This window comes from Protomyctophum bolini (assembly GCF_963924005.1).
Source record: "Protomyctophum bolini genome assembly, chromosome: 23".
In the NCBI taxonomy this organism is placed as follows: domain Eukaryota; kingdom Metazoa; phylum Chordata; class Actinopteri; order Myctophiformes; family Myctophidae; genus Protomyctophum; species Protomyctophum bolini.
The window spans coordinates 15,930,310-15,946,134 of NC_137884.1; the positions used below are offsets into that span (position 1 = coordinate 15,930,310).

The following is a 15,825-nucleotide window of genomic DNA, read 5'->3' on the forward strand; positions in this document are numbered from 1 at the left end:
GACCTAAACCTATGGATCATGGATGGACGTGGTGGCGATGAAGATGATGATAACACAGTCTCCGTCTCACGTGAACGTGGAAGGAAGGAAAGTCGCTAGTGGGCAGTGGCGATTAGCGTGGTCACGTGACTCATTATGAAGGCTTGGGTTTGTGGGCGGGGCCACTCGTCACTGAGCTGCTTATGACTGACTCTGGACTGACTGACCGCGCTGCTATCTAAAGCAAATAATACCTGTACAGTAGTGTAGTCTCTCTACCTCCCCCCTCTCCATCTCTCAGTGAGTGTGTGTGTGTGTGTGTGTGTGTGTGTGTGTGTGTGTGTCAGGGGCAGAAGGTTCCTATAACGACAGTGGGTGCCCACCTTAGAGTAGCCTATATATTTTAAGGTGCCCACCCGCCCCGCAACTTATTATTATTGGCTTATTATTTTGCCAGCGGGTGGTGTGTGTGTGTGTGTGTGTGTGTGTGTGTGTGTGTGTGTGTGTGTGTGTGTGTGTGTGTGAGAGAGAGAGAGAGAGAGTGTGTGTGTGTGTGTGCGCTTCTAAGCCCAATAACAGACAGCACTCATCTCACTCACTGCACAGACATTAGTCTTTGCTAATTGTTATACAGTGCATCAGATAATTTGAGCTCCGTCTTCTATACTGTAGTAGGCTGCATTAGATGTGAATTAGATGTTCTAGGTGTCAATCTAAAATTGGCTGTTTGGTTCAAAATGTAAATAAAATATTTGGAAAATGGTCTTAAGTAATCTAAAGTATAGGATATATGTGTAGCCAGTTTGGAAATGTCCCGCATAGGAGGCCTTAGCTATGTTTCACCAGTTTCAATTGAAACAGGCCTCCACCCTCAGGGGGGCCTCCAAGGTGTCAGTCAACCCCCGCCACTCTTGGCCCTCTTTATCTCGCTCACTCACTGCCTTGCTCTCTCCCACAATGTTAAGTTACACCTATTTTATGTTAGGGTAAGAAAAATGTGCAGCATTGGGAGGTAAAGGGGAGACACTTTAATTGTGAAGGGACGACAGGATGAGGAGAGGTGTTGTAGCTAATTGTCGAGACTAGTAATGGCTGCGTGTGATATTGAACAGTCAACTATTTGTATCAACAAAATAATTATGTCATAGGTATATGGGGGCCTCATATTTGGTCTTGAAACGGGCCTCCAGATTCCAATGGCCTCCCCTGCCTCCTGGGCTACAGGCAAGAGCCCCTCCCACTTCCTGCTCCCTAAATTGTTTGGCCCACTATCCCCATGGGCACATTTGAGCCGACAGCCGCAGACAGAAGAAGCTGTGTTTTACGTCATTTCCGAGTTTTTAGACAGCTGGTGGATGGAAATTAAGCTGCACCCCCACGGCTGACTGTCGCGGAGGAGAGCGTTTCCGGGAATCTGTCCGTCGCGGCAGTCAGCCGCGGAGGTGGAGCTTCTTTTCCATCCACCAGGTGTCTTAAAACTCGGAAATGAGTAAAACACAGCTTCTTCTGTCCGCGGCTGTCCGCTAAAGTGTGCCCATGCAGTCTAAAAGCCAACTAGCATGGGTTTTATAGGACTACTTACTTCAGTCTGGTTGTGACCTTAGACTTAGAGTATAAGGTTGTGACAGGTTGCTGGCTGTGCAACGCCCCGGGTAGGTGAATATAGATAGCTGATGGATGAAACTTGAAAGTGCTGTGTTGTATAATTGCCCTGTTTGAGACCTTTTGTTTGTCACACTTTGGGCCCTGCTCCATTAGTGACCCTGCCTCATGCTGAGCCTCCCACATGGGTTGTACAATAGTCAGACAGAGGTAAATGTCATTAGTATGTTTTCTATATCATGGAAATGTTTGTATGGTGCATGCATTAATTCTGATTGGTTTCTTTTGTAGACATTGACTGCTACTGCTTTATGATGTTTTATATTTTGATTAACTTCATTTGGTGGCCATTCTTGTATTAGTTTTCTACATTTTGTAATTGTATTTCCCCCAAGAAGGTTCTAATATTTAAACTGAAGTGCTATGAACCAACTGTAATCTCCTTCTCTCTTCTGCTGCAGGATTGGTGCAGTGACCAGTGGTCACTCCTTCCTCCTTGTATGCTTCCCTCTTGCTCACTGTAGGTTGAGTATTTGATTACAATTTTAGCTTCACTTCTTTTTTTATGACTTAAATAGTTTTGTACAATAAAGTGCTTTTATTGATTGAATAATCTTGGGGGGAAATCCTTGTTGTCCCATTCTTACTGCCACTTTGTGATTAGAACCTGTTAAAGTGGTTAAAATTATTGTGATGCTACATTGAATATTTTAGATGGGGACCCCCTGGAACCCATCACCAAGGTCCCCACCAGCCAAAGGAGTTTATGTGCATCAAAAACATTTCAACTCTAGGCCTATAAATCAGCTATTAGAAAATATATTGTCTATTTAAAAAGGGTAACAATCTTTAAACATTTTAGCAACACAAACGTTTTATGGCTGTCCCTGGTACAATATAGTTTAATGGCCTCATTTGGGTTTCCTTGACATACATGTTTGAGAACCTGCAGTGGAGCGTTATGCATCCCATTTCTCTTAGGCAATGTCTCCCTCTCTTGGTCATAATATGCTATTGGACCATTGATTGAAAATGTAGTATGTAGACTGGGTAAATTTCAACGAAAGTACGTCAATAAAAAAACTGCTATGAGGATAAAACCAGAAAAATACTTGTTTACACCAGGGTCCTCTATTTTTAATGAATTAAGAACATTTAAAGACATACAAATCTAGGCATACAGTTCTATTTAAAAAAATAAACTCATTGACCAATGACAGTCCGGACGGGTATGTCCTATAGTACCCCCGGACCCTATCCAGTATCCACAACATTCACTAGGCTCCAGCCCAGGCAGCCAATGCCATGTGTTCATGACCAATGTAAGTTTTGTTTCTGCAGCATATTCTCAATTGTTTTGTTCGCTATGTGTTTGAATTAGTTTGCAATAAAGCGTTCGTAGCCTATGTTCCGTTCTTAATGTGTTCCATTTAGTTTGCTTTGTCCGAAACCAAAACCACGGTGACTGGAAATGGTCCATTCACCATGGATGGAAAAACAAACAAATAACCATGTCCTTGAATCTACCCTTGTTACTTGGGAGGAATTTGTGCAGTTAGTTAAGCGTAATACCGGAATATACAACGTTAGCGATGGCTGTGCTCTATGCACAGCAGTCATATTGGAAATAACCGGTAATTGGGCCTCTTTCTGATCTGTTCCATTGAGTGTAGCACAGTGCATGGTTATCAAGGACAAGGACCATCACAACTCTTTTCCATGTGGTTCCACTTGTGACTTGTAGGCTACGATCAGAGTCAGAGATGCAGACCCGAAAGGGGCCATTTGGATTCTGGAACCCTAAGCCAGGGACCACGAGGGTCCATGGACCACACACACTTTGAGACCCACACTGGTGTAGTGTTTAACTTCCCAGTGAGCCAACATGCACCCTGACTCTGCAGCTGCACCTGAGAGGTAAAACATATGAGCTGTCTTTCACATACATTCCAGTAGATGGAGCCTTTATATAATGGCAAAAAAACAAACATTTTGTGTAGGCCTACAGTGATGGAATAATTATGTACTGTATACTTGAATGTTATACTTAAAGGGAATACCATTAATTTTCAACATTTTACTATGTCATTAATATACCTTAGAGTTTTGTGGAAATAATAAAAGAACCCCGCCCGCCCCATTCTGTGTTGCTTGACTTTTTGATTGTTGAAAATGAGTGGTATTCCCAGTAAAAGTACCAATACTGCAATGTAGATGATGTACTCTGTTACAACTTTTACAAGTAGTGACAAGTCCCAAATTAATGATGTACTTGAGTAAAAGTAGTATTGGTATCAACATAATACTTAATGTAGCAAAAGTAATAGTATTCAGTGTGCACAATGTCCCAGTTACAAATGAGTTTGTATAGGAAGGTGGCGTGTCTGATAAAATGAACATCAAATATCTAAATACTGATCCAAGCAACTTCAAAACTCTGGGGTGCTCACAAAAGCCAGAGTAGATGTCAAAATGTTTGAAAGTGAAAAAATAACCTTTAGATGAAAATGCTGTAGGACAATAACAAAATACACATGAACAAATGTGCTGTATGTGGCAAAGAACAAAAACAAAACAAATGTTTAAGGTGTACACTGTTGCCTCCTGCTGTCATACAGTCTGGGGCTGTAGCTCTGATCATGAGCAGCTTCCTTGCTCAGATTTTGGGAGGTTTGGTTCCAGTCTCCAGACTCTATATAGCATTCGAAGATTGTGGAATATAGGTGTCTGGCTACGTAAGACTATTTATTGTACAGTAAATCAGTATAGTATTAAATATCAGCATGTCAATTTCCTCTTCAAATAGTTTCCCCTGGTTTATTGGTGGCCAATAAACCACCAAAAATAAATTGGCGTAATCCAGAGGTATCCCTTTGTAGTGGGACAATAATAATTAATAAACCTTTATTCTTGACTCACCAGCATGGAAGAGACATACAAATAATTTTGAACCTCCATAAATCAGATGAATCAGAATGACATCAGTTTACATTTCCACAAAGCAGTATTATGTATTTGTATATATGTTTCTAAGAAAACTCTTAGAAGGATTATTTTGAATTAGGATTTAGATGGTCAACACATTTCTAATGTTGAATTTCAAATGTTGAATTTCTTTTTTTTAACACAAACCATCTCTTATTTGTGTCTCCTGGCACAAAACATTTTCAGATGGGGGTCTGTGTGGCCAAATACCATGTCATTGTGGGGGTCATTGGCACGGAAAAGTGTGAGAACTACTGATTTTAGTAGGCCTGCTGGTGCCCTGGTCTGTGCTGACGTGCCGACCTGAATGATTCATCTGTTTAGTTTTACAGGCCATTAGACAGAGGTTTCACTTTCAAACATGTTTGGGTTCATTTTAACATCTACTCAGTCTCTGGCTTTTGTGAGCGCCTGGGACAGTTTTTAAGTTGCTTGATTCAGTATTTAGATATTTATTTGATATTAATTGTATTTATCAGACACACCCCCTTCATACACAAACCCATTTTAAATGCAAACTAATGTGAGGGTGTAAATGTGTGCATTTCTCTTGGAAAATGAAATAAATATAAACACAAAAGATTTGTCAAATGTTCAAAAATAGCATATGTACAAGCTTGTACATGCACCTTGTAGATCTGCTAAAATTTAAAATGACAGCTTTATTTCCCGGTTTTAATGGGTTAAATATTAGCGTGTCGGCACTGGGTTTTTCAAATATTCACCTGGTTTATTGGCCTAAGGAAAACCTTTGTTGTAATGGGACAATAATGAAATACTGCATGTGTTCCCTTTCTTGACTCACCAGTATGGGAGAGATAAAAAATAATGAATGGCATTTTGAAAATCCATAAATCAGCGTGTCGGCACTGGGTTTCCTCTTAAAATATTTACCTGGTTTATTGGCCTAAGGAATCTCTTTGTTGTAATGGGACAATAATGAAAAACTATGTGTTCCCTTTCTTGACTAAAAATAATATATGGCATTTTGAAACTCAATAAATCAGATGAATTGCATCAGTTTACATTTCCACAGAGCAGTATTTTGCTCAGTTTATTCTCAGAACTGCCACCCTAAACCTAACCTCAGCTAAAATCTACATCCCTAAATCTAACCACAGTAAAACTATACCTAAACCTAACCTCAGTAAAACTATACCTAAACCTAACCTCAGAACTATACCTAAACCTAACCTCAGTAAAACTATACCTAAACCTAACCTCAGAACTATACCTAAACCTAACCTCGGTAAAACTATGCCTCCGGGAGCCAGACACATGGTAAGGCGGGTCTATCCTAGAACGTTGGTGATATTCATAATTCACGTGCCAAGCTGTCATTTTAGATTTTAGCTTTTAGCTATAGCAACATACATAATTCAGAAAACTCTTTAGAACAGTGGTTTAACAGTGGTTCACAAATCTTGTCTTCTCTTCGGGGAAGTCCCTAGCACAAAACATTTGTAGGGTCCATGCCCAAATATCATTTTGGGGGTCCTTGGCACGATAAAAGAGAACTACTGATTTGTAGAATCTGCCTCAGGTCTCAATGGGTTAAGCTGTGCATGCGTCCTGTCGGCACATGGCAAAACAACAGAGTTGTGAACTGCAGGCCTACTGTATAGCCCTACCTGTGCTGACCTGAATGACTTGGCTGTTTTCCTTTTGTTCCTATCGTTCTGGGATCTTATTCCAATCCTTATTCCTGGCACTGAGACTGACGTAGGATGACCCAGGATTACCTCACTGGGTTCCACTTTGTTTACCTCATGCTGCAAGTCTGTTTTTTGTTCCACGGTGTACAACAACACGTGGCAGTCATTACGTTTTGATGGCATCTCTGCTTTTTTGGAGAGATGCCCTGTCTTGGAGAGACTTTGTTTTTTAGTCTATGCCCTTCAAACATGACTCTATTTCTCCCTTCCCTGTTTTGCTAGTAAGTACACTGTGTGCATGATGTGTGCTCTTTAACTCTCCCTGGCATACCGAAGAAATAAACACTGGACTCCCACAGGCCTGGTGACGTACAATGGGGGGGTGGGTTAACCCGTGCCGAAAATGTAAGAAAAGGCTGGGCTAAGGGCAAGTAACAGCCCTGAAATACTGTCTGATGAAAATACAGTTTAAATATATAGATACAAGGTTTCAGGTTTGCGTACAACAGTGACGATAATATAGGCTCATTTTACTCAGTTTGACCATGTGACTATAGAGGGCTTAGCATAATGAAGCAATTATTGATTTCATTACGTCAGGCACGTCACTGGCCATAAGCCAGTTAAGGGCAAAAGTTGCGTGTACGTACGTGTCCCAGCACGGACACCCCCACACCCTAAAGTGGCCGGTAGAGTACAGTAGAGTACAGCACAGCGTAAACTGGCACAGACTACACTACTGTACGAGCCCTGGGCACATTCGTTCCGGGGACCACCTGGGGACCCCCCGCCAAGGACCCCCATACGGTAACTCTGTCATTTCTCCACCGTTTTGGACACGAGGAGTTGGGGGAGGCTCGCCGGCACCCTGGCCGCGTTCATGAGGGTCTGGATGTTTCAAAGGCTTTCAAGACCTTTTCCAAAAATAATCACAGTACAGTACAGTAACTATAACAATAAATGTATAGTTGCACCACTCACTTCACACAGGTGTGATTTATTTTCTGACAGATTGTGTGTGCGTGCGTGTGTGCGGTCTGTCTTTCCATGTATGTCTCGAGACAGATATGCAAGCAAGTTCCCTGGCTGGAGCCCTGGATACATTTCTGGGGAAGGCCTGTAGAGGTCTGGTTTTGGAACACTCTGAGGGACTGACAGAACTGGACCTCAGTCACTGTCAACTCACCGACCAGCTACTAGAGACTCTGATCCCCTATCTGCACAAAGCACAAGTCCTGGAGTGAGTAGTTTTATAGAAGTGTGCACGTTTGAAAAAGTGACCATGAGATACTAACCTCTACCTTTTGTCCTTTTTCTCCTTCTTGTAGTCTGAGTCACAATAATCTCACTGATGCTCCAACAGACAGATTAGTCCAGCTGCTCTCTATCAATACCTCCAAACTGTACAGTGAGTAGAATGGACTTGTGTTTGAATGTGTTCATTATTAATAGAATAGCTTGTTGTTGTTCTCAGGAGTGTAGAGAAATCAACATGGATTACTAGTACTACACACATACATCTTGAATTAAAATGTTTCATCCTTTGATGTCTTTCCAGATTCTTCAATAACTGCTTCAAGGACACAACCTCCTTCCTGAAAGACGAGCGCTTTGAAATGGTATTTATTGTACTTTAATTAATGACACATTTGTTGAAAGCAAGTACAATGAGGTGACTCATCTTGTGCTGCATCTTGTGACCATAGATGCCACAGGGTAGAAAAGGGGATATGCCAGATGCCGGTTGTACGCAGAGTCACACCCCATCCGTGTTGGCATGGTTGATGTAAGGCTCAATTAGCGAGTTACCGGTAATATGAAATCTTCCCATAGACCTACAGATATACATGTGATATGGATGTTATGGTTTGTTTGTTTTGGAGGGGCCAGCCTCCCAAGATTCCTAGCACCTCGGCTCCTACACAGTAGACTGGCGAGTCTGTTCACTCGATAAAGCCTTCGTCCTACAACCCGTAGGATTACGTGCACAACCCACAACCTCGGGGGAGGTGGGCGGGCACTTTACCACTTCACCACCCGAGCGCCCACAGTGGACGACTTTCTGTATCACTTTGGAATGATGGCGTGCTACACCTGATTTACGTAGTTAGTTAAACTTAGTTGCGCAGGCACTGAAAAATCAAGGCAGTTTGTCGATCAGCTATTTTCAGTGAGCAACACGAAACACGAAATGTTCAACTGGGCTTTTCCTTTTTTTTTAACGCATTTCCAGCTCTCTGGCTAAGTATACGGTAAATCGGTAAGAAAGAACATGTGTCATGATGGATGATGCAGGCAGAATGCTGGTAAATGCTGGCTTTTAAAAAACCACACATTACACAACAGTTGTGGAATTCAGGACCTTTTAGGGAAAACATAATGGTATGTTGACTTGACATACATTATATTCATGAGAACACACACACACACACACACACACACACACACACACACACACACACACACACACACACACACACACACACACATGCAAGTACAGTACTGTACAGTAGGCTACTATGAAACCCCGCCCCTCCCATTGGCCAAGCCCTAGAGGGCTCTGCTCTCTCCATTTAAATTCAGTCATCATGTTGGCTCCTGTGTGCACGGCTCAGACAGACAGACAATTCCACTGGCTATTGGACCAGACCACAGCTACCAGAACTGGACCAGAAAAAGACAGCCAGCCACACACACACACACACACACACACACACACACACACACACACACACACACACACACACACACACTCAAAAAGAAAATCTTCTCATCTGACAGTAGGTGGAAGAGAGAGGCAGAGTGTGTATTTGTGGTCAGTAGAAGATGGCCAGATGTTCTGCTGCGGTAGGCCTGCCTCTGGTGTGGGTCATTCTGGTTACGGCGGTGGTGACCCGTGGTGGACCCAGCACCGGAATACTGGAGAGGATGGACCAGTGTGACACACGCTGCTCTCAGGTAAATGTAACATGCACGCACACACACACACACGCACACGCGCACCTTCCGTCTCGACTTAAGAGAAGAGAAGTCTAAAATCTTTGTAACTTATTATAGGTACTGTACTGAGACTTTACACACCTCTACTAGCCTACTGCTTCTGTTAACACTACTACTACTTCTACCAAGGAAGAACAAATAATCAAAATATCTCTGTTAATAATCTGGCCATGCCAGGTTAATATGTTTTAACTGAATTAAATTAATTTCCTATTGGGAAATGTATAATGTTTCATAATATCAGAATTTTAGCTATTTTGATTAAAAACTGGGTTTTTAATCATGCATTGTGAGTTTCTAGATCTGTTTGATACCTGTTTAAAGTATTTAGGGCTGAAGTGTTAACCGTTTTCATGGATTAAGTGGTTAATTTTTGTTATCTCCCACAAATGTTCTCTTCTGGGCATTTTCAGATGGGGGATCCTTAACTTTAAAGATTGAAATAACAATAAACCTAACTTAGTAACTAACTTCATAAGACTAACATAATTTTTAAGACTTAAAATGTTTATGCACCACAACTAGCTCCTACTGTTCGGTGTGTGTTTAAATATGTAGCTCGTTTCAACAACAAAGACAGTTCAAAGTCACACGAGGCATTTAAAATAGAGCGGATAAAATAAAGAGAAATCCTACTACTAATGAGGCCAACTCCTTTCACCTGGGCCAGGCTCTGCCAGTGGGCCTAATGAGACCAACTCCTTTCACCTGGGCCAGGCTCTGCCAGTGGGCCTAATGAGACCAACTCCTTTCACCTGGGCCAGGCTCTGCCAGTGGGCCTAATGAGACCAACTCCTTTCACCTGTGCAATTTCCAGCCTTTGCCAAAGCCAATTGAGGCTCAACCAATCAGGCTCTGCCAGTGGGCCCAATTGATTGCCAAGTACACTTTTCAGTTTGCAGTCTTCACACACAGGCACACATGCACATACACAAATCTCCATGTGGGACACCGGCTGACAATCAGGTGCGATGACAATCATATCATTAGGCTCCCAAGTTGCATCGTTCCCAAGTAGGGAACAAGTCTAGTGGGAGAAATGCATTAAAAAGTTCTCCATTTTACCCGATCGGATCGTTACCATGAGCAATGTATCAGTTATAGGCCTAAATTATTTCAATATAATTTTACACTCATTGATTGGAATTTGGAGAAACATCCCCCCCTGGAGGTGGACAAGGGGAGAGTATTGTTTTTAGTGAATATAATGTTATTTTAAGTTAGGTTGATGGAGCTAGATGGATGAGTGGAAACGTCCGGAGGTTATTTAGCCTCACCCATACCAGTGTAGGCAGGTCCTCCATCCCAGAGGATGAAATATGTGTGTGAACGTGTACAAGGGGTTCTCTCTTTGACACAATGAACATGATACATAAGTCAAGGAAGTAGACGTCATCCTTAGATGAGGCAGGAGGTACCAGGTCTCATTGTTTAGCCCCAGGGGTGAGCTGTCGGTAGGGCAGGGTAGTTTTTAAGATGCATGCACGGTTTGCACGCAAGCCCGCACGGCTATTCAGTTTTCGCACGCTCGCTGGTGTCACAGCTGGATGATGATGGTCCATTGTCTCGACCTGCTAAGTGCGTGAACTTGAGTAGTCTAAAAAGTTGGATAACAGTGGCTAATGGATTCATGAACTAATTCAATTTCAGAGGCGATGCAAGGTAAATGCATAATTATGACAACACTAAAGTTTCCCCATTATGCATATTGTAGGTTAATAAATAGATTAAAGTGGTTATTTCAATTAGTGCGCGTGGCATAGCCCCACTAGTTAAAAATCCACAGCACATCCCTGAATGTGTAACTGTTGGGTGGAAACCTCATCTGTAAAACAAGACCCTGTGGAACCAATGGATCCATTGTAGTTATGATTTAGTCACAAGCTTCTTAATACTTTTCAATTCAATATTTGTTCAATATTTATAATCCCCCCCCCCCCCCAACAGACTTTCACATTCATTTTTTTTTTTCTTTTTCAAGAATAGCATGGTCAAAGCATTTACGGGGGTCCTCAGCAAAAAAACTTTGGGAACCCTGCTCTAAACCACAAAGCAACTGGCATTGTATGCAGTGCATGTAAATTCATACACGCATGCGATGAACGCTTGTTTTTGTCCCCCTCTCCTCCTTGCAGGGTCTACAATGCAAGACCAAGCGACACTGTGAGTATATAATAGATGAAAAATCACACCTGTGGTAACTGAGCGATGCAACTATACTGTTATTGATATTGTTACTGTACTGAACTCCTGTACTACTCGTACTGTACTGTAGTGTAGCTGTGTACTGTACTCTGTACTGTACTGTACTGTACTGTACTGTACTGTACTGTACTGTACTGTACTGTACTGTACTGTACTGTACTGTATGTGTACTGTACTGCACTCTGTATTGTACTCTGGACTTTTGAATGAATGAACTGAATGGCTGGAAAATGGACTTTACATACAGTAGTAGTACACATAGTACATGCATAAACTTTCCTTAATGATTATACCTGGTTTCAGTATTCATTTATGATCTATAATATTAAGGTTATTTTTGCAGTCAGTTTGTATTGGGGGTGGGGAGGGGGGGCAGGAGTCGCGAGACATGGCCAAAGCATTTCCGGGGGTCCCCAGCCAAAAATTGAGAACCCCTGTTTTAGAGGATGTAAAAAAATGTAAGTTAGTGGTGGCCGTACCCCCCAACATAATCGGTCGGGGTTCGATCCCCGGCCGGGTCATACCAAAGACAGTAGACTGTCATCTCTGCTTGGCACTCAGCATCAAGGGTTGGAGAAAAGAGATGGGTGCCGTATTTGAACTGCAGACCCCCCCCCAAAATAACATGCCCACCCCGACAAGCACTTGAAGTTCAGGCATTCAATTTAGTTTTACTCCACAGATAAATAAGCCGATCTACAAGCTCACATCGCCTCAAGTCGTGAGCCGTTGTGCTCATGTAGAGCGACTATTTTCACAATGCTTGCCTCTTTCTTTTATTATTTGACAATTATTTTGACCATTGTTTGACCAGTTTTATAGTTGATTACTTTTTATGCAGTAATGGTCTTTTTCTTTTTATGACCTTTGTATTAAATTTAAAACTGTCTTAACCCATTCTGGACGGGAACCCCTTTTGGTGTTTAAAAGTCCTTAAATTGTCACTTTACTGTCATCTGTGTGGACCCTCCTGACCCACAGATTGAGAACCACGGACATATTGCGAGATGGGGAGAATGGTGATGTAATGAGAACAAAGACACTGAGGTCTGTTGTAGCGATCATATTGTCCTTTTAATCATTAATAGGCTACAGTACGGAAGAAAAGTAACATGGCAAAATTTACCCGACAGCACATTTTTATGATGTTTACCTTCCATGACCTTCCATGTCATATTCCTCTTGCATGGTTCCTTTTTTCTTTTTACTATTGGTTTCTATGTTTTCATTGATCTAAATCGAGGATACTTACAGTATGTTTGGAGCTCATATTACTTTTATGAGGCTAATCTTCGGTTTAAACAGCTAAAGGGTAATTTCACTGCTGGAAGAAACTGCAGTCACTCAATGTTAATAGTATTTGTAGTAGATAACAGTAGTACAATTTGAAAAATAAGGAAGTCTTTGTGTTTGACTAGGGTTTGACTGGATTGCTGAATTCTTACACTGCCCATAATGCTTCCCTCAGCTCCATGGATGTGTGACTTTGTAGTCCAGGAAGGAAGTGAGACCACATTTTGATGACATGTTTTTGGTTATGAATGGTGTCATGACTAAAATATATATTAAAAAAATTAACTTATTACATTAACTTATTATTGTATGTTTTAAACCACTACTCTTGCTGTAAACCTAATTGCCCTTCTGAGACATTAATATAGACCTTGAACCTTGAACCTATATGCTGTCATGTTTACATTTAAACCACCTCTCCTGCTGGTTTAGAATTAATCCGTTATTGATATTTTATTCAAAGTTTAAAGTAGTGGTGCAACAGGATGAACATTAATCCAGGTTTACTGTGAGAAAAAAACCAAAACTAAACCGGATTAGTGAAAACTAGGTTTAAAGTTTGGTGCAACTGGATTAATAGATAAACCTTGATTTAAACCAGATTAAGGCTTAATCCTTCTTGGTGCAAACGGCCCTTAGTCAACACAATGAACACTGGTTAGGTTTTCCAGTATATTTTATTTGGGTAGTCTCTCCTGAAGTGCCCAAGTGTCATTATTTTCTCCGATTATGCTGTAAATATATTTGAGTCTCGTGTAGCCAGACAACTATTCCACAATCTCTGGAAGCATTTGAAAATGTATGGCGAGAGGCAACAGTCTGGCAACGCGAGACAAATATTTTAATGACAGTAGAAACTTAACCTGTATGTTTGTGTATTTAGTCCTGTCCCCTCCTCCGTGCCAGAGCTCCTCCCCTGAAGCCTTGAACTCCTCCGCTGTGTTCCACAGCGTCCATCTGTCCACCGTCATGTTGTGTAAGGACAGACACGCGTGTTCGCTACACCTCCGAGTCAACGTTCTGCTGCACCTCACTGGTACGCATAATGTGAACACAACCATTCTGTTACACCTCACTGGTACGCATAATGTAAACACAACCATTCTGTTACACCTCACTGGTACGCATAATGTGAACACAACCATTCTGTTACACCTCACTGGTACGCATAATGTAAACACAACCATTCTGTTACACCTCACTGGTACGCATAATGTGAACACAACCATTCTGTTACACCTCACTGGTACGCATAATGTAAACACAACCATTCTGTTACACCTCACTGGTACGCATAATGTGAACACAACCATTCTGTTACACCTCACTGGTACGCATAATGTAAACACAACCATTCTGTTACACCTCACTGGTACGCATAATGTGAACACAACCATTCTGTTACACCTCACTGGTACGCATAATGTGAACACAACCATTCTGTTACACCTCACTGGTACGCATAATGTAAACACAACCATTCTGTTACACCTCACTGGTACGCATAATGTAAACACAACCATTCTGTTACACCTCACTGGTACGCATAATGTAAACACAACCATTCTGTTACACCTCACTGGTACGCATAATGTGAACACAACCATTCTGTTACACCTCACTGGTACGCATAATGTAAACACAACCATTCTGTTACACCTCACTGGTACGCATAATGTGAACACAACCATTCTGTTACACCTCACTGGTACGCATAATGTAAACACAACCATTCTGTTACACCTCACTGGTACGCATAATGTAAACACATAACCATTCTGTTACACCTCACTGGTACGCATAATGTAAACACAACCATTCTGTTACACCTCACTGGTACGCATGATGTAAACACAACCATTCTGTTACACCTCACTGGTACGCATGATGTAAACACAACCATTCTGTTACACCTCACTGGTACGCATAATGTAAACACAACCATTCTGTTACACCTCACTGGTACGCATGATGTAAACACAACCATTCTGTTACACCTCACTGGTACGCATGATGTAAACACAACCATTCTGTTACACCTCATTGGTACGCATGATGTAAACACAACTATTCTGTTACACCTCACTGGTACGCATAATGTAAACAACCATTCTGTTACACCTCACTGGTACGCATAATGTAAACACAACCATTCTGTTACACCTCACTGGTACGCATGATGTAAACACAACCATTCTGTTACACCTCACTGGTACGCATGATGTAAACACATAACCATTCCGTTACACCTCACTGGTACGCATGATGTAAAGTAAACTACGCATAACCTAACATCTCTTGTTACTTGGTACTGTACGTATGGTATGAGGACAGACACACGTGCTCGCTGCATCTCACCGGCACTGTAGTATCTAGCAGTGTAATTTATTTTGTCGACAAACTATGAGGAAAAATGTCCATCGACTATCTTTTTTCACTGATGAAAACAAAATAAAACCAAATAAAGCCTGTGCTATGATGACAAAAACTGAGACTAAATTCAACAAAAGTCAACAAAAAATGTTTTGACAAAAATGTTAGGAGGGACTAGTGGAGAAGAGATCCAGTCAGGCACGTTGCAAGGATGGGGAGGGACTGAGTTACTAGGACCCAGGGCCCAGAGTTTGGTGTTGCACTCTGACAGTAGCAGATCTACAAGCTCACAACGCTTTGTGATGCGCTGCATTAGTGCATTGTGAGATCGTTGATCGGCTATTTTGGTGGTTTTGTAATTTTAAGGGCCAGTCCACAGACTCCACACAAGTTTTTGGCTGCAAGCAGTTGCATATTGCAAGGAGTTGCATTGGTGTGTGGACTGGCCTTTAACATGCACATTAGTTGCCACATGCAGACATTGGCATCAATACAGCACAAATGCATGTGGTTTGAACAGATCAGCCATGTTTGTTCATGAAACCTCACACTGTTGCTGCAGCAAACCCAGAGCTGCATATATAGTTCTGCACACACACACACACGCGCGTGCGCACATGCACGCACATGCACACACACACACACACACAGACAGACAGACAGACAGACACACACACACACGCATGGATACGTGCATGGATATGTGCATGCTCACACGTCTCCCTGACTTCCT

At 41.9% G+C, this 15,825-nt stretch overlaps 1 protein-coding gene across 2 annotated transcripts in view; it reads left to right on the forward strand.

The window, feature by feature from the left end:
- Positions 1 to 8,818: 8,818 nt before the first annotated feature.
- il17rel (interleukin 17 receptor E-like) overlaps positions 8,819 to 15,825 on the forward strand; it is a 30,461-nt gene continuing 23,454 nt past the window's right edge. For both annotated transcript variants that reach the window (XR_013963584.1, XM_080757610.1), the window contains exons 1-3: positions 8,819 to 9,179; positions 11,357 to 11,384; positions 13,603 to 13,755. Coding sequence is in view for 1 of the 2 variants with exons in the window: in XM_080757610.1 (XP_080613736.1) it covers positions 9,048 to 9,179; positions 11,357 to 11,384; positions 13,603 to 13,755 (313 nt within the window). In the remaining variant the exon portion in view is untranslated. The remainder of the gene's footprint in view (positions 9,180 to 11,356; positions 11,385 to 13,602; positions 13,756 to 15,825) is intronic.